The following is a 24,347-nucleotide window of genomic DNA, read 5'->3' as shown; positions in this document are numbered from 1 at the left end:
AGTAGTACTGCATATGCAGGGACTTCAGAAAGCTCATGAAAAATATGCATTGTGGAAAACCAAGCTTGGGGCCGGCGCTGTGGCGTAGCGGGTAAAGCCACCGCCTTCATTGATGGCATCCCGTACAGGTGCCAGTTCATGTCCTGGCTGCTCCAGTTCCAAACCACCTCCCTGCTGATGGCCTGGGGAAAGCAGCAGAAGATGGCCCAAATTTTTGGGTTCTTGCACCCATGAGGGAGACCAGGTGAAGCTTCTGGCTCCTGGCTTTGGCCTGGCCCAGCACTGGCCACTGGGGCCATCTGGGGAGTGAACCATTAGATGGAAGATTGATCGATCCTTCCCTGCCCCTCTCCCCGTAACTCTGACTTTAAAATAAATAAATAAATAAATATTTTTCTTAAAAAAATAACAAACCATGCATGAATTTCAAAATTTTCTGACCAAAATAAATTTATCTTTTAACTCCTTTTGCCACTGATTTATGAAGTATAAATGAGCAAAAAATAAATATTAGCAAAAATCTGAAACTTGCCCAACATCCTTTCACTGAGAGTAAAAGGGTTAAAATATAGGCCCTGGCTTCATTTGCATTCAGACTCATGAGGACAGGCATGCTATGCTAGAAAAACACATTTCCCTAAAACTGAAATGAGTCTGAGTGATCTCATTTGAACGTTTTCAGGGAGAGAGATAGGAGGGAAGAGAAAAAAAGACTGCTTGCCGTTTAGTCCTAGAAGAATCATCCAAAAATAGCGTGAGGAAGAACGGTCCCAACGAGCATGAGACTTTGGGCAGGTTGAGTGAAGAAATCCTTATTTTTATAACTTGTATTTATTTTTATGACTTGTATTTCAACATAGTTACGATGCACATGCAGTTATTTCTGTGACTAACAGAAGAGACAGATTTCTTTATATGCCTGCATTTCTGTTTGAAACAGCGTGGGCCCTTTAACATGAGGATGAAACTCTCCACAGGGCATAGCATTGCTCGGAACTGGTGGACTGACCACAGGGAGATGGGGGGTGGTGCTTGGGCTGGAGCATCCCAGCTTTGGCGTCTTGTCCCCTCCTCCGCTCCCTCCCCTCACCAGCCTCCCGGCCTGTTTGTCAAGAAGTAGAAATTACACTGACCACTTGGTGGCACCAAATGACTGAACAGGAAAGACTGGATTTCCATTCTCTGTTTTCTTTGGCGCTAGCGGGGAGCTGCGTGCACATTTTCATAGGCAGAGTGTTCCAGCCGCTCAGGGAGCAACACGTTGCGAGAATACTAATTATTCAGTGTCACCAGCAGGCCAGCCCCCAGGGAGACTACCCACACCCCACCAGACACGCACACACACATGTACGTGCACACACACCGTCCCTGGGAGATTGTTAGGGGAGGTTAGGGGTGGGATATGTTAAGGCACACAGCATTTTTCCAGAACAGCAAGGAAGGAAGAGACCAGAATGCAAAGGCCACCTTCTGCGTGCCTCTGACCTCTGCAGCAATGTCTCACCCATGGCTGTGGGCAGAACAGTTCCATTTGCTGAGGCTCACTAGTGCTGGCGAACCACTTGAGGCTCCGTGGGTTTTAAAAGTCAATGTCCATTTATCGTATTGCTATCCATGTGGTCACGCGTCGGCAGTCTGTGAATCCACAGCAAATTCTCCACTTTGATTCATGTCACTGACCTACGGGAGGAGCAGAGAACACCTTGCCTTGGGAGTATCCCACTTCCTGTTTTGCTTTGTCTTAACGCATTTGAACTCAAGCCTCTATTCTCTCCATTTCCTGTAAACATTTGGCTGGGTCTAGATTTAGGTTTCGGAAGGTGCTTGGCGTGCCCTGTGACATCACAGCAGGAGGCGTATGCTCTTTGGTCATCCCCCTTCTAGTGAGGCTGAGACCAAGCCCTTAGATTGGGTGCCTGTGTCCAAGTCCCAACTCCGCTTCTGATTCCAACTTCCTGCTACTGCGCACTCCAGGAAGCAGCAGGTGATAGCTTAAATACTTGTGTGTCTGCCGCTCATGTGGGAAACCCAGATTGAGCTGTGGGCTCCTGGCTTCAACCTGGCCCACTTCTGGCTCTTTCAGGCATTGGGAGAGTGAACCAGTAGATGGAGGATCTCTCTTGTCCCCATCTCTGTCTCTCTGTGTATGTGTCTCTCCCTTTCAAATAAATAGCAACTTTTTAAAAAAGAAGACTGACATCTTCGGGGTTTGGGAGGTGTCACTGTGATCTCCCACTGATTTTAACATCTGCTGATGATCAATTATTTCTTTACAAAGTGAGGATTTTTCCAATTCTGCCATTATCTTACATTTGCTAGCTAGATTTGTTCTATGACAGAGAACTTTCCTTTGTCACCACTTTGGTGGCACTGAAATACAGTCGGTACAAGACAAACAGAACAGTGTGCGGTTCTCCTTTTATTGATCTAGCCTGAGTAATGACCTGGTACCACAGCAACTCCGGTGGTGATCAATGAGTTTTGGAGGTTTTTTTTTTTACCCTTTCTTTGTTTTTCTCCTCATGTATCATTGTGGACTTAGTGATTTTTATATATTTGGTTTGCTTTAACCCATGGCTGTCGTTATGCATTTTAATGCTCAGATTGTCCTGTCTCTGGCTGTTGGGGGTCACTTCATATTAGCTCCTGGATTCCTTTCACATGAGCTCATTGCTTGCTCTCTTGTCTCGTGGGAGATCCCAGGCTCCATTTGTGTATTTCCCACCCCAGGTGCATCAGCGCTCTGTTCACGGGCCCAGTTCCTTCCTGTTAGTGTGGAATGGCGCTTAGAGACCACACTCTGGCTGCCAGGGGTGAACATTGCTAGTGGGCTGCCATTGCTTCTAGACCTTCTCAGTGCATATAGCTAAAAATATGGTGTTTTTTAAGGGAATAATACGTGGATTCATTTCCAATCCAAGTTTAATAAGAGAAAATGTTTACTTCTTTGAGTCTTTGTACTCTATTTTTTCTTGTACTGAAAAACTTAATGATATTACCAAAATTATCTATTTTTTGTCCTGTAATAATTCCATTATCTTCTTTCTCTCACAGAAACTATGTACTCTAGACATTATTCTATATTGTTTTTTAAATTTTATTTAAGATTTATTTATTTTATTGGAAAGTCAGAGTTACAGATAGCGAGGGAGAGACAGTGAGGGAAAGGTCTTCCATCCTCTGATTCACTCCCCAGATGGCCACAAAGGCCAAGACTGGGCCGGACCCAAGCTAGGCGCCAACCTAATAGAACCTGTACCAAGTACAGGTTGTTTTCTTGCTGTTTTGTCAGTATTAGTCCAAAGAAGACTGCCAGGTGCAGTTTGACATCCTTGTATTTATTGTTGTTCTTAGAACCTATCTTCTTCTGAGTGTAGAGTCAAAGTCATTTAGGGGGTAGGCATTTATCCTAGCAGTTAAAACACCCACATCCTACATGGAGTACCTGGCTTGACTCTTGGTTCCACTCTCAATTCCAACTTACTGCTAGTGCAGACTCTGGGAGGCAGCAGCCAGTCTCAAGTAGCTGAGTCCCAGTGACTCGACTGGGAGACCCAGACCGGTTACTAGCTCCTGGCTTCAGCCTGGCCTGTGGGCCTGACCCTTGTGGACATTTGGGGAGTAAACCAGTGGATGGGAGCACTCTCGTGCTCACTCACTTGCTCTTTCTTTACCTCTCAATTTTTTTAAAGATTTCATTTATTATTTTGAGAGGTAGAGTTACAGACAGAGAGAGAGAGGACAGAAAGAGATCTTCCATCCGCTGGTTCACTCCCCAAATGGCCGCAATGGCCAGAGCTGGGCCAATCCAAAGCCAGGATCCAGGAGCTTCTTCCAGGTCTCCCATGCCAGTGCAGGGGACCAAACATGTGGGCCATTTCTGCTGCTTTCCCAGGCCATAGCAGAGAATTGGATCAGAAGAGGAGCAGCCAGGACATGAACTGGTGCCCATATGGGATGCCAGTGCCACAAGTGGAGGCTTAGCCTACTATGCCACAGTGCCGGCCCCTGCCTTTCAAATTTTTAAACATTCTAAAGCTTTTGTGGACATAAAGTCACTAGAAGTCATACCTTGCTCTGTGTAGTTATGCCAGAAATCTGATATAAAATTAGTTTGGTTTGTTTATACTAGTTTTCTAGTTTTAGAGCTGGTTTTATTCCCCCTCATCTTTTTTTTTTTTTATTCTGTCTTATGTTTATGGTTTCAAAGACAAAATTGTAAATGTAAGTACTTTTGTACCCCATTTCCCCATCTAGTTATATCCCCTAGAAGAAGCATTTTTTTCAAGATACTGTTACATATCCTTCTGTTTTTATGGTTTTTTTTCATGCAGGCAACACACATATGTTCATGCATGTTCGTAGGAATAAGGGTACTTCAAAAAGTTCGTGGGGAAATGGAATTAAAAATAGCAGTTTAAGCCGGCGCCGCGGCTCACTAGGCTAATCCTCCGCCTTGCGGTGCCGGCACACCGGGTTTTAGTCCCGGTTGGGGCACCGGATTCTGTCCTGGTTGCCCCTCTTCCAGGCCAGCTCTCTGCTGTGGCCAGGGAGTGCAGTGGAGGATGGCCCAAGTGCTTGGGCCCTGCACCCCATGGGAGACCAGGAGAAGCACCTGGCTCCTGCCATCGGATCAGCGCGGTGCGCCGGCCGCAGTGTGCCAACTGCAGCAGCCATTGAAGGGTGAACCAACGGCAAAAGGAAGATCTTTCTCTCTGTCTCTCTCTCTCACTGTCCACTCTACCTTTCAAAAAAAAAATAGCAGTTTAGTTTGGAGCAAAAACAGTTTTGAAATCTGTGCATCATTTTTTATAATACACAGTTGCCACCTAGGATGGGGGGAAAATTTTGCACCAAAATAAGCTCCTACTTTTGATTGCATTTTCCATGAACTTTTTGAAGTGTGCTCATATGTTCATAGTGCCAGCATCCTGTGAGCTTTGCTCTGCTTGTTGTCTCTCGCACCTGCTCTCACCTGGTGACGCCTGGGCTCAGTGCACAAATTCAGCTTCGACCCCTGGGTCAGCGGCAGGGTTCCCCGCCTGGCCACATTCCAGGGTTCATTCCTTTAGGTGCTTCCTGGAGGACACTGGGTTGCTTCCCATCCTTTGATTTGACAGGTGTCACTGAAGTGAGTGGCCCGGCACTTACCACCTCTCGTGTGGTTGCCAGTGTGTCTTTGTAGAGGCCTCCTGTGGCTGTATGAGCCCCCAGCGTGCCCTGAAGGAGGGATACGGGCCGTGTTCCTGATTCTCAAGGTGTGGGATGGGAGCTGGTGGGAGTCGGTGGGGGAGGGAACTCCAGGTGCCTCTGTGATCTTTGTGCTGACAGCTGTTGTGGCAGGGAGGGCCCGGCCCCTTCGCTTGGCTGGATTCCCTCTCGGGAATGTGGGAACACACCCTCTGAGGGCTGCGGGCCCCCTCTGGCACACGTACTGTTACAGGCTAAAATTCATTGAAAAGGAAGCAGCAATGGCCAGCACTTTGATCCGCAGCAGGGAAGGTCTACACCTCAACATCCCCAGAGCCGCACCAAGGCCAGGATTCCCTGGGAGAGGATGAGGAGGGCTTGGTGCCCAGCCACTGTCCAGCGTGGGCAGAGGCCAGCTTTCCTTCCTTGACCAGGACTCGGTCATCTCCTTCCCCCTATTGTTCTGGCCGCCGAGGCTGCTCAGAAATTCTGACAGTTCATTCCCACGTCACCTTAGGGTCTTTTGTGACTGTCCTGTGGATAAGATCCTTGAGGCTGGGCATGGCGCTTGGATGGTGGGGACACAAGGGCTCCGTGCTCCAGGACCTAGGTACAGAGGTGGGCTTGCACGGATCAAGCCAGGCAAGACAAAGAGAGTGCTTCTTTGCAGGTCAGCAGTTCTTGGTTCTGGGGCCATCTTGGGCCCAGCAAGGTCTGTTTGCCCTCACCCTCACGGAACCCGGTCTGTGTCCACTATTCCTTTCTGCAGGCCCCCAGTCTTGGACCTCACACCTCGTCAACCCTTGGTGTTGCCAATAACAGAAAGAAAACACAACCGTTCGCCCTCTTAGGAAGTTCCTGTCTCTGCGGTGCTCCTGGTAGTGGCCCGTGGTATTCAACAGTGTAGAGGGCATGCTGTCGGATTTCATTTTTTAAAAATTGTTTATTTATTCAGTTTTATTTATTTGAAAGGTAGAGCAACAGAAAGAGACAGAAAAAGATCTTCCATGTACTCGTTTGTTCCCCAAGTACACACAACAGCCAGGGCAGGTTCAAGCTGAAACCAGGAACCAGGAACTTCATCCTGGCCTCCATGCAGGCAGCAGGAACCCAAGTGCTTGAGCCATAACCAACTGCCTCACAGGCACATTACCAGGAAGCTGGATCAGAAACAAAGGTAGAGACAGGACTCAACTCCAGGGACTCCGGTATGGGATGTGGGGTGTCCCAACCGGTGACATAACCCACCAGCCTCCTTCGTTTTAAAATTCAAGTTTTACTTTATATGGATACACAGTAATTGTACATATCTTTAGGGTGCAGTGTGACATTTTAGTACAAGTATACAACCTGTAAGGATCAGGTTAACTGGCTTATTAGTCACCTCAGACATTTAATATTTCTTTGGTTGGGTACCTTCAAAATCCCCTCTACTAGCTAGTTTGAAATATACAATGAACTGTTGTCATCCATAGTTTTTCTACTGTGCAATAAAATATTAGAAGTGATTCCCCCCACCCCCCAGTTCCTTTGTCATCCTGAGAGCCCCAAGAGAGGGAAGACAGGCAGAGTCTCACACTGGCCCCTCTCTCCTAGGGAGTCAAGGGGCACCCTGGGCAGCCGGGCCCTCTCGCACGACAGCATCTTCATCCCCGAGTCGGGACAGGACCCTGCTCGGCCTGTGCGGGTGTTCTCCCAAGAAAACGTGTGCGATCGGATTAAAGCTTTGCAGGTAAACGTCCCCTCGGCACCTTCACTCGGCATGTACATCAAGAATCGGTGGAGAAATCTCTCGTTGGTTCCAGCCTAGTTTGGCATATGGCAAAGTAGAGTCGCACCCGTGTCTCAGCTCTCGGGACACTGCCAGGTCACCCCTAGATCTCAGCTCTTGAGTTTCAGCTCAGCAAAATGACAGTGCCTGCTGGAGGCATGAACTCTTCTGGTTCTGTCCCCTGCAGTGTGAAAATATCCCCCAAACAAATGAATCGGAGCAGGAAGATTTGTAGATAATGCTGTTGATGAAATTCCTAAGGGTAAATGTCTTTATTCCAATCTAGTCAAAAATCCAGTGCAATGTGAAACTGGGGCCGCCACCTCCTCCAGGGGGCCTTCCTGCCAAGCGGGCAGAGGATGCCGGCATGAGCTCTGAAGACGACGGGCTGCCCCGGAGCCCCCCTGAGATGTCTCTGCTGCACGACGCAGGTCCTAGCACAACCATAAAGGCAAGTGCGGTCTGTGTCACCACATGTGTTCTCGGTGTCGACTACAGAGTTCAGCCATCTGGAGCTCTGGGTGTTCCCCCAGGGTTTGCTGGGTGGAAGACCAGGATGCTGGAACCCACACTGGGCCCTTGGGCTGTGTTTATTTTCTTTCTTTCTTTCTTTTTTTTTTTTTTTTTTTTTTTTTGCAGAAATTCAGGTCTGGTTAGGAAGTGTGGTTTGGGTGACATTATTTTTGTGTGACAGTCATCGGTGGAATACAATCTACCCAATACCTCGTCTTTCCTGTCTGGGTGGATGACACAGAACCCCATTCCAAAGAAAGGAAACCTCTTAGGGTCTATTTTCTCTTGTCTTGACATTTGGCCTGCAGGAGAAGGAAGCAGTAAATACTGCTGCAGATTCCGGTCTGAAACCTAGGGCCAGGGTAACATGTTGGTTTAGGAGTATGAGGTATGTTGCAGCAGGGACCGGACAAGCAGGCCAGAGTTTACGACCTCAGCAGGGTGCAGGAGCTGACCCCAAACACCACCTTCCCCGTTAGAACACGAAAGGAGGAACCCGTGAGCTCATTCCAGGCCTAACCAGCCAGCATGTGATGCTGCCGTTTTTAGAAATGTTACTTTACTGTGGTAAGAGCATCAGCTGCCAAACGTCTACGAATGACAAAACAGATGATCACTTGCCCTCTGGAGACAAGCCTTGCTGTGGAGTGGACAGAGTTGCTCTTACCCAAGTGAACGCCCACACCTGAAAGATGCAGGCTGGAGTTCCTGCTTTATAGCCATGCACCTGCCCTGGGCCTGCTCAGGACGCTGTTCCCTCCAGCCCCACCCAGGGGTTGTTCATGGGGCCCACTGTGGCCCCATCTCGGCAGCCACTCTGCCTTGGACACCCAGAAAGCCTCTCGAACCTCATCAGCATGTGTACTTGGGGGTTCCCGGAGCCACACGGACGAAGGACTGTGGTGGGGCTGAATTTGAGTCAGCCCTGGGCTTGAGATTCACTTGGACCTGGCCAGAGAAGTATTGCCTCCCCAGCCTGCCCCGGCCCCATCCTGAGTTCTGCTCTCGGGGAGCCTGTCCCTGTCCCCTCCCCCAAGAGCAGGCTCCTAGGACAGTGGGCTCCATACAGCGGCTCTCCGCCCCAAGCAGGAGGAGCAGGTGGCGAGGGTGGTGTGGCTTGTTCCCAGGACTCTGCCGGGCCAACCCTGCACCCCCCCCCCCTTTTTTTTTTGACAGGCAGAGTGGACAGTGAGAGAGAGAGAGACAGAGAGAAAGGTCTTCCTTTGCCATTGGTTCCCCCTCCAATGGCCGCTGCGGCGCGCGTGCTGCGGCCGGCGCACCGTGCTGATCCGAAACCAGGAGCCAGGTGCTTCTCCTGTTCTCCCATGCTGGTACAGGGCCCAAGGACCTAGGCCATCCTCCACTGCACTCCCGGGCCACAGCAGAGAGCTTCCTGCACCCCTTAACACCTTAAAATCCTCCTGCAAGCAGCTACATCGCCCACCGCCGCTGCCTCTGGGGAGCAGGTGTGGCGTTGTGTATTCTGGGCTGAAAGGATGGAAAGTGGCCACAGTGAGCCATCTGCTTCCTGTGCCACCTCCCGTCCCACAGAGCTGCGGCTCTCACAGCACCCTCCCTCTGTGCCTGCGCCGAGACAGGTGGGAAGGCAGCACAGGTGGTTTCCGTCCACTCCACAGCAGGCCCAGCTGCAAACCCACACAGCACCACGAGGCACGGATTCTGCACTGAGCTGAGGGCGAGCCAGTCCCGGCAGCCTGGGGCCTGCCTCGTCCTTCTTAGAGTCTCTCCCAGGGTTGTTGTAAACTTTATTATTTTTTAAAATGCTTTCAGATCGTCTTAGTTACTGAGTATCACAATCTCCCCGGCTTGTAGGGAACCACAACCCGGGCCTTTAAGACGGGACAAGGTCCTCCCTGGGGTGGGGAGGAGCCGGTGATTGCACTCTGCTCCTGGAGCGTGGTGTGTGCCCATCGGCCAACCGAAGGAGGAAGCAGCGCAGCCTCTTCAAACATGCTTGTGTGCCATGGGATTTGATGTACGGCTCCTTAAATCCCAAGGGGGAGGCATTGTGGGCGGCTTCCGTGTTTCCTGACCGACACCTGCCCCTGGCCCATATGCTTGACTGAAGAGTATTGTGGAGGAAAAAAAAAGTGTCTTTAGTAACAAATATTTGAGGACGTGGTCAAACTGGTATTTTCTGGTAGGATAAATTTCTCAGGAAGTATGTGCAATTATTATTATTTAAATTTTGTTACCACCTGAATTGACCAATAACACTTGATGGTGGCTAAGGTAGAATTCGGTCAAACCAGTCATAGTCTAGGCCTCCTGCCATTCAGGTCTTGGCAGGTTCGTTGCCTCCTGGGGCCTGTGTCCTCAGAAGATTTTGGGGAGGATAAATGAGCTCCGGTAGCTTGGGGCTTCCTCCCCGCCGCAGAGCCGGAGGGCTTTTCGCCACTCCCATGGCACAGCTCCAGCCTGGGGGTCGTTCCCATGTGCACCATCCTCAACCCACTCTACAGTGCCAAGGCCCTCTGTGTGAGGTCAGATGTCAGGAAGCAGCCATCACCCAGTGTCACTGGGGAGAAAGCTGCTGGACCTCAGCTTTCCCAGGGGCCCTTGGAGCCACATCCCCTGCTGCAAAGGGCCACACGTGAGACTTTCAAGTCCTCTGCTTCCAGTATCGTCCAGAAGCACAGGTTCCAGGGGAAATCGGGTGCCTGGGGCCCCGCAGAGCCAGAGTTAAGGCTGTGTGGCTGCTGCCAATCACCCACCGGAACACAAGCCCCTCCCCCGCCCTTCCCCAGGACCCCGCCTCAACGTTGCTTAAGTCATTGCTAAAAAGCAGCAACTCATGGTACTCCCTGGTCCAGATGGTGTTGATCTGTGCGGGACCCGAGAACTCTCAGAATGGCAGAGGGACTGAGTTCCTGGGGACAGGACAACAACAGTAAAGGGTCTGCATGTAGGTCAGGGGCCAGGGAAGATCAGCTCCGTGCCAAGGTCCCCAGCACAGGGGCCGGCATGGGCCTGGGGCCCAGCACTGGCTGCCCAGACAGCACAAACCAGCTCACCCCCGTGGAAGAGGAGTGGGATGTTTGCCCCTTGAGGTTACAGGAGGGTGACAGAAGGCCCATGGTGTTGTCACAAAGCGTCATCTTGTGCAGTCACCACATTTGCAAAGGGCTGTATCTTTGTTCCATTAGTCCCAAGCAGTAAGCAGAAAAATTTTAGCCACCGTTTATCTGCTGTTTGTCCAGACAGTGGTAAAAATTAAGGACTCAGTTTGATTTCAAAACATACACATCCTATCTGTGGCCCTTAAGAACAATAATCCGGGAGAGGCGTAACTTGCCGGGTCAAAGGTGAGTCCTTGGCTACAACAGTAGAAGAAGCCAGAGCTGCACGCACGGCTCTTGTAGCGGCCAGGAGCCCCGCAGTTTAATTTTTAAAATAATTTTTCCTGCTGTGTTCCCATAAGTACCTGAGTAGTTAAGAGAACTAAAATAGATGATGACCACTTAGACCCCTATTGCCCTCATTTTGGTAATTACCTCCTGCCCAGTTACTGGGCTCAACTTGCATCAAACAATGTCAAGGGCCTTTATGTGAGAAGGGAAAGTAAGTTCTCTGAGGTTGTTGCTTTGCAGGGATAGTCCCCGTGGTGGGGCCCAGCCCTCTGACAGCCTCAAGCAGTGCCACAAACGCTCTTGGGCACCTGCTCCATGTGGGGTTCCAGGGCTGTGGACAAAAACCCAGGGGGCTCCAGGGATGGGAAGTGGGTGGACGATGCTGGTGTCTTACTCTCTGCCTGTTTCCTGAAAAGACTATTTTCATCAGGACTCGCTAAGTCATTGTGTGGTGAATCAAACTACGTTCCTATGTTTGAAATGTAAACGTGACCCTAATAGTGAGCACCGTGCTTGTATGGAAAGTTTGGTTGGGTGGATGCTTTGTTGCTTGGTTTGGGTCATACCCAAAGCCCAGTGCCTCTCGGCTTGTCCTCTGCCCCTGGGCCACTCCCCTGGGCTGCACGTTCTCGTGGACGCTCAGGGCTGTATTCTGCGAGCCCTCCTGACCTCACTCGCTGAAGCACGTGTCCTAGCGCATCGCCCACACCCATCCACACGGCTGCTAGCGTCCCCTCCCTCCCTAGCAAATGCTTGCTCTTTGCCGACTGTCAGTTCCTCCCTGCTGAGGTCTAAACTAGAAACATCCAACAGATGGAGACTGAACGCCAGATTTCTCCCAGAGGATGTGTGAGGGTGCAGAGACCTTCTGGAACGAACAAAACTCTCGTGATAGGACGCTAGGTGGTGGGCTCCGGCTCTCAGAACTCCACTCCAGGCTGCCCTCTTGGTTGCCAGAGACAGGGACGGATGACTCTGCCCTTGCAGAGTTGGGGCTGGTCTCTTTCATCAAAGGAAGTCGTTCTTTGATCACAAGTGCCTGTACCATCTGCTGTGAGAAGGGGGAGGGCAGAAGCATCCTGCCAAAGGAACCTGGACCCAAGTTCCCTGCATGGCCTTGGAGAGGAGTGCCAGGGTCCCTAAGGGAGGATGTGTCCTGTACCCTGCCCCGTGGAGAGACAGGTGCGCAGGCTCAGAGATAGCACAACATTGAAGGAGAGAGTACATAGGTTGGCTCCGTGGCAGGAGGTTCATGCTTGCTTTGTTTGCTTGCTTTTTGTCCCACGAAGATCTCTTTAGTATCGTCGTCCCGGCCGCAGTCTCCAGACCCGGCGAGCGATGCCACTGTCACGTCCCGGACCTCGGACAGCAGCCTGGCCCCCGTGGCTGACTTCAGTTATCCTCCCGAATCCTCCTCCTGCCTGGACAACTCTGCAGCCAAGCACAAGCTCCTGGTGAAACCCCGCAACCAACGGTCCAGTAAAATGAGGCGGCTGTCTTCGGTAATGGCACGGCAGGCTCGGCACCCCCGGCCCCAGTCCCACCCCGCCTCTCGTGCCGCCCTGAGCACCCCCATGGCCGATGGGACCATGCTGCTGGGGTTACTAGTCTTTCCAACGTAAATCAGATATCTCTCCCTTGCATAAACACTCCATTCATTCATTGCACACACGCTTGTCAGGAGCCCACTGTGCACTGTGTGTGAGTTACCTTCCCAGTGCACCCGGCTTAAAGCCACACTCCAAGCCTGGCGCCACCAGGCCCTGGAATCCTTACCTGTTTGTCATGTGACACTCAGGCCTGATCCTTGGTCCTGCTGATCGCCCTGCCTGTCTCCTTTCCAGCACTGGGGGTCTCAGCTTGGAGCTCCACTCCCTGGGGAGGCTCGCCCTGACCAGGCCTTTTCTTTGGAGGACCTGCCCCCCACAGAGTCACCTTTGTGAATGCACGTGCTCCCTCCCTTATTCCCAGTCTTCTTTGAGGGCCTGGCCCCACTGTACTCCCAGCCCCCAAAAGCAGTGCTAGTCACAGAGCTGACACTCGGTGGCAATGTGCTGCATGGATGAATGAGTGAACAGACGAATGGGGGTGAGTGGCAGAAGCAGCTGAAACACAAGAGTGGCTGCCTAAGAACCCACCCTCCTTTGGGCATGCTGTCCTGGGGAGGATCGTCATCTTGTAGTTCTGGCAGCCCAGAACCTGGATCGTGGAACACTCTGGCTTGGTGGTACCCATGGCATGGTGGTCCATGTGGGATCATCGCCTCCTCCCCTGCCTGATGGGGCCTACGAGGCCTCAGCCGTAGACAAGATGAGGAATGGGTACGGGGCCAGCTTGGCCACCAGGAATGAAGGCTGAGAGCCTCTCTCCCTTCAATGTGATGCCAGGGTGTTGATGAAGCACCCAGGACAGGCATCCTCTAGAGATGCTGGCCGTGGCCACTTAGGATTTCAGGGACTCCACGCAGAGAAGGAGTTTTCCCTTGGGCACGTGGAAAGGGCTTGTCAAACTCCTGGCAGCAGGGTTGGCTGGAGGAAGAAGCAGGGGGGTTTACCTTCATGTAATGTACCTGCTGGTGATTGGTTAGAGCTGTGTGCTGAGGGGTGTGACAAGGCCCCATCACTCCAGACCTGCACATCCTTGTGCTGGGCCAGGGCCCGGCCAGGGCCAGGGCTAGCCTCTTCTGGTGCTCCAGTCTGTGTTTTACCCTCATGTGAGGTCTTCTGCTGTGGCAGGGGCATGTGGGACTAGCCACAGCTTGGCCAGGAGCACCACTCCCCTCTGGCCCTCCTGGGCAAAGCCACAACCCTCCTTCTTGTTTTGAACTTGACTTCATTCTTGACTCTCATTTTGTAGAATAACAGGAAATCTGATATTGTCAGTATGGGTAAACACACACACAGAGTCATTCCTTGATTTAAACGCTGCCATTTCTGTGCCCTTTCCCACCCTCTTCGCCTTCCCTGTTTGGTAGGGAGCTAGCTTGGACACAGTAAGTCCTCAGAGGGGTCTGTGTGTCCCCGACTGGGCACTGGGCACCGCCATCCCTCCATTCTCTGTTGAACTGTAAGTGGGAGGCCTCTGTCCATCAGTGTCCACAGCTCCCTCTGCCCCTTGGTCATCAGATACCTCTTCCCCCTGGGCCCTCTCGGAGTTCAGGGGGCTCCTAGATGCTCCCTTACTGCTCCAAGAGTGGGAAGGAGCCACACGCCACCCCCTTCCTCTGCCTTCTGACCCTGGGGCCTCGGAGCCTGCTGTCCCTCTGGCCATAACTGAATAGTGAGTCCTGCTTCTCTCACCTGGCACGGAAGCTTCTTTCTCCTTCACCTGCGCCCTCACCCCTTGGGCCTCTGGCATCCTCAGGGTCTCTCTGCATTCCTCTGTCTGGGTGCAACAGCTATCCTTGCCTGGCCAAGCGATCCCTGGCCACATCACCAGTGGCGTGAACTCTGCGTCACATCATCTAGGCTTGGAATCTTGGGGAGATCTAAGGGGGAAAGAGACTCTTCATATCCTAAACACATCACCGTGCCCAGCAGCAGCCTTGACTCTCAAGACCGAGACACTTACTGTGAATTTGGAGAACACAGGTGCACTTGGCTCAACCTCTCTGCCCCAACCAAAGCAGAGATTGAGAAAGACAAACCCTGGATGTTAGGTCAGCGTGTCACCTGGTGCTCAGAACCATGCGCCGTGTGATTCCATACTCTATGGTGGTGGGTCACCCAGGAACACTTCCATTCACATCTCACCACGCCAGGCAGTCCTGGCACCAGCCTTGGCAGTGCCAGGAGCAGGGATTATGGTGAGCTCCAGTTTAATAGGAGCAGCACAAGGAGATGACTAGCCCTGGGACTCAGATAGGACTGACACCTTCCCTGTGTCCCCTCTGCCCTGCTGCTCATGGGCAGCCCCCTCTGCCCGGAGGCGACGGGATGTTGCTCTAAGGAACTTTATCATCCTGGCAGGAGAAGGTGGAAGAACAGGGAGCCCAGACCACGGCTCCATCCTGGTGCAGCCTGAGCTGTGAGCGCCCCCGTTTGCTACTTCCTTAGATGGCGAAGCCACTCTGAGGGCCCCAAGAAGGTGACAGGGAGGCTGTTGGGATGGAGCCAGCATAGTGAACCTGGTGACCTGGGGCCCCGTGCTGCTGGTGGCTGTGCCTGGCCAGAGCCTGGACTGAGGCAAAAGCAGTCTTCCCCTCCTCAAGGCCCATGTCCGTGCGCCGGGCCAACCTTCTTCCAGCCCGACCGCCGTAGCTACCTCCTACGCTGCCTGTGCCTCAGCTGGGATGTGCCCGAGCCAGACCCAGTCCCCAGCTTCCCACTGACGTATCTGTAATCTCAGATCAAGAGTTGTAAACCACGACCCGCACCTAGAGCGCTCTCAGCATCCACAGTCCCCTGTAGTAGCAAACAGCCGGGGTCGTGGCAATGTTGAAAAGCCACAACTCTGGTAAAGTCTATCGATTTCTTGCCGCACCTTCCTCTTCTCAACTCCCAGAGAGTACAGCTGTGCGTGTGGGCAAGAGTTAGCTTAGGTGTTGTCGTCGTCACAGTCGTTCTGTGTTCTGTGAGCAAGCAGATGCCAGCTGGGAAATGTTAGAATCACACAACAGCAAAAACCCATTGCAGACGCACCGCTCAATGGCTCGTTTCCTGCTTTCGAAAAAAGGAAAGCGAGAGAGGTGGTTATGCAACAGCCTGGATGACTCTTGAGGTCTAAGGGCATGAACTTTTTTTTTTTTTATTTTTTTTATTTGTGACAGGCAGAGTGGACAGTGAGAGGGAGACAGAGAGAAAGGTCTTCCTTTTTGCCGTTGGTTCACCCTCCAATGGCCGCCGCGGTAGCGCACTGCGGCCGGCGCACCGTGCTGATCCGATGGCAGGAGCCAGGTGCTTCTCCTGGTCTCCCATGGGGTGCAGGGCCCAAGGACTTGGGCCATCCTCCACTGCACTCCCTGGCCACAGCAGAGAGCTGGCCTGGAAGAGGGGCAACCGGGACAGGATCGGTAGGGCATGAACTTTTTAAAAAGTTCGGCCTGAATCCTCTCCACATCCTTTGGGTCATTTGCACGTGTCGCTGTTGGATCGTGTGTGATTACCTTGGCGCCCTGTTTCTTTCTGCGAGAGCAGGAGCTGACTTTGTGACAGTGAGGAGGAAGCTGGACCCGAATCCAGAGGCTGCCCAGAAGAATGTCACAAGGCTGGCAGGGCTCCGGGAGGCCAGGGCAGGGAGACTGTAAGCTTGCAGGGGCAGGCCGGCCTACCTATGGAGGCAGAATCTGGAGCAGACCTTGGGGGTGCCTGTGCAGCATCCCAGAGGTGTGTGGTGTTGGGAGGCAGCGGGGAGGGTGTGAGAGGCAGACAGGCACTCAGGCCCAGCCTCTGGAGCCCGACTGGGGACTCGTTTGATCTCAGTAAGGAGGTCAAAGCGCTGAGAACACATGACTTAACCAGCCAAAGATTTTGGATCAAGTCCCTAGGCCATGGTGAGCTATGGGCCCCGTTTGGCATAATGTGCGTTGTCTTTTAGCAAGACTAGCCCTGTGAGGGCTCATCCCTGGGGAGAGGGGCAGCACAGGCACGCGGAGCACAGCTGTTCAGCTAGGCCGTCTGTCAGCTCAGCTGTGACCAAGGTTCTGACGCCGTCTCCGAGCCCCCGGCTCCCCAAGTGCAAAAAGGGAAGTGGTAACCCCTTTCTCCCTCAGCGGAGTGAAACCGCAAGCACGGAGCACAAGGCCTAGCAGGCTTTTGGCCGATGTCTGTCCCCTTCCCTTCACTGCACCCCACAGTGCAGTGTCTGCGGGCTGTGACTCAGCCCCTGAGTGGAGGTGACATGCATTTGGAGGACATAGCTGCCATTGTGCTGCTAGCTTTGTGAGCCAGTGTCCCGAGTAGACCGGTAAGGAGGGATCAAGGAAAGACACTGGCGTGTGAACGTGTACTGAGCTGCCCCCTGTAGCTGTCCTGAACCTCTGTGAAGGCTGGAGGAAAACAGGGGGGTTGTCAGCTTCCTCTATTCACTGCAGCACAGCGACCGTGTCTTTTATTTCTGTTTCTCTTAGCGGGCACAGTCGGAGTCCCTGAGCGACCTGACCTGCACGCCAGAGGAGGAGGAATATGACGAGAAGCCATTGCCTGAAGCCAGCACAGAGGGGAGCCCCGGGGCCGGGCTGCAGGACTGGGTCCTAGACAGAGGCGCTGAGCCCAGGGCACTGGCCACCTTGCTGCATCCCGGAGGGCCCCGGGCCAGACGTGGGCGCCTGCAGCACTCCCTGGCTCTCAGCGCCAGCGTGGAGGAGGGGAGCTCCCCCGGGGATGACCCCGTAAGCCTCCCAGTGACCCCAGAGGTCACGGAGCCCGTGTTAGACCCGGCTCCCTCCTTGGAGCCCCCATCCCTGCCGGAAGACCCCGCACATGTGAGCCCAAGGAGCGGAAATCATGTGGAGGGGCTGCCAGCCACAGAACCAGGGCCCCCAGCCACAGCCATAGCGGAGGCAGTGCCGTGTGTGGAGCAGGTGCCGTGTGTGGAGCAGGTGCCGTGTGCAGAGCAGGTGCCGTGTGCAGGAGGTGTGGAAAGCCCAGCAGCCGCCCACTTGGCTGAGGGGGACACGAAACCTCCTGAGACTGTCGCTACCTCCACCCTGGAGACGTCATCTGGGCCGGATGAGCCAGACCCAAGTACGCAGAAGGAAGCAGAGCCAATGTTGAAAGTGCCCGGGCTTGAACAGGCAGGGCAGGAAGCCCCCGTGGCGCCCTCCCCGAGCCCCCCAATGCCCAAGAGCTGCCTAAAGCACAAGGCCTCGGCGGTGAGCGCGGGCCTCAGCGGGGCCCCCGTGCCTGCCTCTGTGGAGTCACCTCCCCAGGAGCCCCATCTCTGTGTCCCCGACAGAGAGGCCGTCCCCCTGGAGCATCCCAAGACTGAGCAGGCCGAACCACCACAGGGGGGCCCCGAAAAGGCAGCGCCGGAGCGGAAGCCCGAGAAAGTTGGCGGCGAGTCGCGGAGCGTGAAGAAGTTCTCCGTGTCCTCGTGCAGGGCTCGGCCGCGGCCCGGTGGCTCCCGGCTTCTGGAACATTCTGAGCTTGCTGGCCCCTCCAGCGTGCGCCTGCCCCTGCTGAAGAGCGGCCTGGCCTGGAGGAGCGAGGCGGCTCTGGATGACCTCCAGTCACTTCCTGAGCCCCCGATCAGGAAACTGGACCCTCAGAAGCCAGCGGACTGCCACCCTCAGGACTCAGGGGACAGAGGGGCCAGCCAGGCTGGGCAGGGTGGAAGCACCCAGGAGGCTGTGCCCGCGCCCAGCCCGAGAGAGCCCTGCCCGGCTGCTCAGGAGCCAGCCCCGGGTGAGGACAGAAACCCCTTCCCCGTTAAGCTCCGGTCCACCTCCCTGTCTTTCAAATACAGAGAGGGCTCTTCGCAGGAAGCAAAGGGGATAAAGAGATACAGCGCCGAGATGAGGCTAGAAAGAGGAGGACTGACTCTGCTCCCCAAAGATGAGAAAGGACCCCCGGGGACAGCCCCTGCGCCTCGAGGTGCCAGGTCCCCCAACAACCAAGGCAAGGGGAAGGCCCGGTCCCCGGAGCTGCTCAGCTCCAAGCCGCCCCTGCCCCGGAAGCCACTCCTGCAGAGCCTTACCCTCCCGCACCCACCCGTGCCTCTGGAAGCCAGCCCCGGAGACCCGGAGAGAGTCCTCCCACCTCCGGACCCCAGGAAAGAGGGCCGGATGGTGGAGAAGAACAGGGCAGCTGGTAAGAGACTTTCCGGCGGGTGTTGGGGGAGGGGCCGCGCAGGGGCTGGCAAATCTTGGTGGACGGCCACAGGGATGTGGCTACGTGGGCACGCGCCTCGTTGCAGGGGGGGTTGGAAGAAAGAGTCGCAATTCCTCTCAGTGCCACCGACGTGAGGCTCAGCCAGTCAGACAGTAGGCCTGGGGAAACGGATACCAGGGTTTTGTAAGAACGCTGATGATAACAAGGGCGTGTCGGAGCTGACGAGGCTCGGCACGGGTCTCCCAGGTGCTTCTCCCACTTGGTGTGTCAGGAGTCTCAGCACGGCTGCAAATCCCGGGACGTGTGTACTCGCTCTGATGTGGCTGTGCCTGGGGGCCTATGTACGATGTAGCTCAAGGCCTGGGCAAAGCTGGCCATACGTGAGCAGCTGACTATCTATCGGTGACAGTGACGGTCCTGACTACCTTTCCCCAGGAGGAATTCCTGGCCACTTCATGAGCAGGCTCACGTGGGCCTGCCTCCTGTGGAGAGCCGCCCGGCCCAAGTCTTGGTCAAACGTAAGCCCCCTTGGGGTGGAGCCCCCGTGTTCACTGCCTGTTTCAAAAAGATATGTAAAGATGGGGATAGCGTGTCAGACCCACTGAGAGCAGCTGTCTTTTAGGATGAGCAAAGACAGAATGGTTGACCCTTGTCTCTCTTTGGCCCTTGTCCCTCCTGGTTTCCAGCGATTCCAGTGAGATGAGAAATCTGTTGGGAATGAGCATTTGAAGTGGGACTAAAGAGTCTTTCGTGGCTGGTTTATTTTATTCATGGACATCAGCATGTCAGGAAACAAAACTACGCAATTGAGGAGTGTGCGTGTGTTTGCTGAGGGGCCTGGGGAGCTTTCCAAGGCAAAATTACTTTAAAAAAAATGTTTCTGGCTACTTTAAGTGTTTGCTAGGATTCCAGGAACCCGGTTTAGTAAGCACAGCAGTATTAGAGAGAGAGGAAGTAGAACTTGGTGGCCATTAGGGAACCCTGTATCCCAGAAAGAAATTGCACACACAGGTGGAAAAGTTAACTCCAACAAAGCAATGTACAGACAGGTCCCAAGACATTCTGCCTCCTGCTTGGGTTAGCAAAGTACAGTGGATAAGGTGTTTTGAGTTCCTGCAGTGGCAGCCAAGGATCCAGGCAGTAGCCGAGAGCCCATACGTGTGGTCTTCCTGATCCCTGGGCCTCTTGGCTCTGCTAGGATTTTTTTTTTTTTTTTTTTTTTTTTTTTTTTGCTTGTGCCACATGTTATGGTACTTGGTGATGAAGCCCTGGGGCAGGTTCAGGGCATAGCTGATGATCCACCCTGTTGATTTCCAGCGAGGTATTGAAGCTGCTGTTCAAAACGCCACTAAAACGGCCAGGGGACATGCTGTGTGCAGATGAATCCCTCCCATCAGCACCATCCACCTGCATGACCTAGAATTGAAAATGCATCTCAAGGGCTTACTGGACAAGTGGCACTTAAAATCGGATGCTCAAGTTCATAGTCAAAGCTGGGAAGGAGGCTGCAGGGGATAGTGCCTGGCCCTTTAGTGATGTGGTGCTTCCTCCTTCTAAGCCTATGAAGTGCCTGGTGTGGTCTGCAGGGACCATGTGTGTTTTTCTCTGTAGTGGATTACATGCAATGCAGTATTTATTTGTGATATAGCTTTGCTTATATAGACTTGTCCCGGCCAGCGATGACTATTAACTTTCTCTAAGCCACAGAAAGAACAGAGCCGGTGAATTCCAAAGTGGAAGAATCTAGGCTACTTTACCAGCAGGGGTAATGATGTGGGTTTTGCTTCAGAGAGAGGGCGGGAATGAGCCAGATTCTCTTGGAGAGCTGCCCTCTCAGGACAGGTATATTTGAGGGACAGGTACCAGGACAGACTGTGGCTGCTGCCTAGACCCACCCTGGCTGGACCCCTGCCTCATGCCGACCCAAACAGAATCTCAGGATCTGTGCTGTGGGAGCCCATGCTTGCCCCTGACGCTGGATCTCTTTGTGGTTTAATTCATTATTACTGCTACTGTCTGCACCGCTCCCAAGTTAGAGGCAGTTTCATTCATATAGAGCACACAGATAATAAAAGTTTTAATAACAGCATTATTCCATTTTCCAGGAAGACCTAATCATTGCTGTTTATTATCTTGTGGTGGCAGGAACTTTGCCCAGAGCTCCCAGATGTGCTGCCCCCCCGCCCACAGTCCTCCTTCCAGGACTTGCAGCATAAAATCAGATTATTAAAGTGTCCCGGATGGATGCACAGTTCTGCTGTGGGGACGCGAGCTCCTTCGTCCCAGCACTCAGGCCTCCCACTCCTGTCTTCCATACCCTGTGTTCCCTTCTTTGTAGGAATGGACATGCCCTTCAGCAGGGAGGGCGGCAGGAAGCATGCGTGTTTGCTGTCAAAAACACAGGAACACAGCTTCCCAGGGCCAGCTAACAGAGCTGACGGGGCTACTGGGCCCAGAGGGGTCCTGTGTGCAGACCTGGGCTGTGATTTGCTGATGTGCCTTGGGAGAGAAAAGACAACAGGATCATCTGCTTTGTTCATTTGTGCAGGAAACCGTAGGTCATGTCTGCGTTGGACTGACCCATCCCAGAGTCTAAATTACAGACTAGGAAGTGGCTTTCTGCACGTGGGATTAGAATGAGAACAGAGAAGTTTGGGAGTCTTGAATGGAAAAATGATCAAGTACAAAAAGTGCATAGAAAAAAAAAAAAACTTCATAGCTCTTATGCCCACTCTCTCAGATGTCACCAGCTGACCTTTCGTTCCAGTCTGTCTTCTTACCGTGTTGGGAGCGTAGGCCTGTGAGATTTGTCTCTCCCATGGCTGCCGTCACATATTGGTGTCTGGGAGAGTAGACCAACAAAATGCCATTCTCACCCACTGGTTCACTCCCCAAATGGCCACAGTGGTTGGAGCTGGGCCGATCCAAAGCCGGCAGCCAGGAGCCCAATCTCTTGGGCCATCTTCTGCTGCTTTCCCAGGGCATTATCAGGGAGCTGAATCAGAAGAGGAGCAGCCAGGAGCAGGCAGAGGCTTAGTCTACCACTACCACCCAGCACCAGCCCCCATACATTCAGTCTTTCACCAACTGTTTATTGTCCTCCTGCTATATGCAAGTGCAGTTCTGGCCCCAGAAAATAGTGGAAGTTAGGGGCCTCACCCTCAGGAGCTCCTTGTAGGGAAGGGACGGCTGGGTGCCTTGAGACAGGCATAGATGCCCATCCTGTACTTGGATGTCAGAGAGCTCTTCTGGAGGAAAGTAACTCGGGGATCGTCACCTTTCTCTAATGGCATACTTATTTCGGATAGATTTAAGTTTGTTGGGTAATACAAGTTGCGGATTTTGGTTTGGGTTTTGCATCATGCTAAAAATACATTCGTACCTTTTGAATTTTTTATTTCATTGTGGTAAGAACACTTAAAATATCATACAGTGTTGTTGACTATACGTAGTGTTGTACAGCAAATCTCTAGAACTTACGGAGGAGAAATTTTATACACATTTGATAAGTAACTTATTTCCTCCACACCCTACCCCCAGCACCTAACATTCCACTCTTTGATTCTATAATGTCACTGTTTCAGATTCTATATGTGAGTGAGGGCATGCAGTATCTGTCCTTTTGTCATTGTCCTGTTTCACTTCGTAGCCTATTCCAGGTGAATGCCTGCAGAGCTCCCCCAGCAGTAGCCCCTGTGGGTCAGGGGCCCACATCCAGCACAGGCAGCAGGGCTAGGGGTGGAGGGGGTAGTCCTGCAGGCTCCTCTCTGCCTACCCTGCCCCACAGTGGTTCCAGTCACAAGAGTGCCAGGGGGTGACCATGGTGTTCTAGCCATGGAAATTACAGAAAGGAGATGCCCAAGTCAGGGTTCCTTTAAGTTTGTGTACGTCCATGAGACTGACTAGCAAAATACTCAAAACATGTAGGATACAAACCAAAATGATCCAATGCATGAAGAATCAGGAAAACCTAAACATTCTCAAGGTGGGGGGGGGGGGGGAACTATACCAACCCTGAGATGATCCAGGGTTTGAAATTCTTAGACAAAATTTTTAAAGCAACACATCCCAAAAATGAGCACCATTGAATGAAAAGATAGAAATTATCTGCAAAGAAATAGAAATTTTTAAAAATAGGTAGTTTACAACTGGAAAAGCTGGAGTGATCATATTGCTATCACATGAAGAAGACTTCAGAAAAATAATTACTAGAGATAAAATGGTACACAACACAATAATTTTAGTACTGTTGGTAAATTGATAATGGCCTATTTGCCAAGTATGTATCACTGTTAAACATGAATGCTCCTAACAACATAGCTTTAAAACACATAAAACAAGAACTGAAAGGAGAAATAGACAAATCTATAGGCTTTAGCATTCCTCTTTCTGTAGTCAGAAAAGTAGCAGTCCAGAAGGCTATGTAAGCCCTGAACAACAGGTCAACAAACATGACCTAGCTGGTATTTATAGAATACTTCACCAACCATAGCAGAATACATGTTCAAGTGCACATGGAACATTTGCAAAGATATATTGTGTCACTAAACATATTTTGGGTCACTAAACAGCCTTTGTTAAATTTAAAGAGTTGAAATTATCCAGAGTTGGTTTTCTGCTCATAACAGACAAAAACTCAATAACATATCTGGGGGTGGGTGTTTAGCCAAGTGTTTAAGGTACCAGTTGAGATGCCCATCCCATATTGGAATATCTGGACTTGATTTCTGGCCTCTAGCTCCTGACCCCAACTCCCTGCTAACGTGTCCTCTGGGAGGCAGCGGTGACAGTTCAAGTAATTGGCTTCCTTCCCCCCATGAGGGGGACCTGGATTGAGTTCCTGGCATCAGCCCAGCCCACTCCCAGCTGCTGTGGACGTTGCCTGGTTGGTTCTGGAGAAGAGCAGGCTGTCTTGCTGCTGGGAGCCTCACTCACTGCCCTCTACTGAGGGCCTGGCTTTAACTGCACAGCCAGGGACAGATGAGTAACTGCCTTTAGTCAAGCTTCTCCACAAACTGCGTACCCTGAGGCTTGCCAGGGTCTCCACCGTGAGAAGTGGGTGTCGGGCTGGGCCACCGTGGGATCAGGCCAGCCTTGGGCACTGGGCAGCTGTGCCTGAAGTCGGAGAAACAGCCTGACAGAGCTTCTGAGCATCCGCAGGCTGCACGGCGGGCAGTGGCCTCCCCCACCACATCCCAGGCCCCGTGTGATTCTGCTCTGGCTTTTCTTTATGAGTGCCATCTGCCAGATTTTACCCACAAGCAGCAGAGCTAGGACAGCGAGCAGAGTAGGATTCAGACTCCCACAGACTCTACTGTGCAGACCTGGGCAAACTCCTGTCCAATGACATGTGCTGACCACTCCCGCACGGTGGACCCGCTGCTGCCTTATCAGGCCCATGTCAATGCTGCCACTGGGAAACCTGGCTCCACTGGCCTTTATGCCCAGGCTGGGTTAGTTATTAACCATAACGTGTTGCTAATAGTTGCTGGGGTTCCCTGAGCATGCACTGTGTGGATGAGTGAGCATTAGACGTGTCACAGTGACTGTCCACAGCACCAGGGCAGAGGACGCCTCTCAGTCCTCACTGGCTCTCACCTCCGATGATGGAAACACCTGCTGGGGACATGGAGAGGGTCCGTGGCTTGTGTTGCTGCCATGGGAGATTTGAAGATTGTGAGAGAGGAGAACTGGGGTCAGGGGAAAGTGGATTTCTTTACAGCTGGAGAAATG

The 24,347-nt window shown here is 52.7% G+C and overlaps 1 protein-coding gene across 1 annotated transcript in view; it reads left to right on the top strand.

Annotated features, from left to right (window-relative positions):
• CRACDL (CRACD like) overlaps positions 1 to 24,347 on the top strand; it is a 138,850-nt gene that overhangs the window by 100,557 nt on the left and 13,946 nt on the right. The window contains exons 4-7 of the mRNA XM_062208883.1: positions 6,787 to 6,922; positions 7,248 to 7,412; positions 12,135 to 12,347; positions 16,913 to 18,593. Of these exons, the coding sequence (XP_062064867.1) occupies positions 6,787 to 6,922; positions 7,248 to 7,412; positions 12,135 to 12,347; positions 16,913 to 18,593 (2,195 nt within the window). The remainder of the gene's footprint in view (positions 1 to 6,786; positions 6,923 to 7,247; positions 7,413 to 12,134; positions 12,348 to 16,912; positions 18,594 to 24,347) is intronic.

Source organism: Lepus europaeus, chromosome 13 (genome assembly GCF_033115175.1).
Source record: "Lepus europaeus isolate LE1 chromosome 13, mLepTim1.pri, whole genome shotgun sequence".
Lineage (NCBI taxonomy): Eukaryota > Metazoa > Chordata > Mammalia > Lagomorpha > Leporidae > Lepus > Lepus europaeus.
This window is presented reverse-complemented; position numbering and strand designations above follow the sequence as displayed.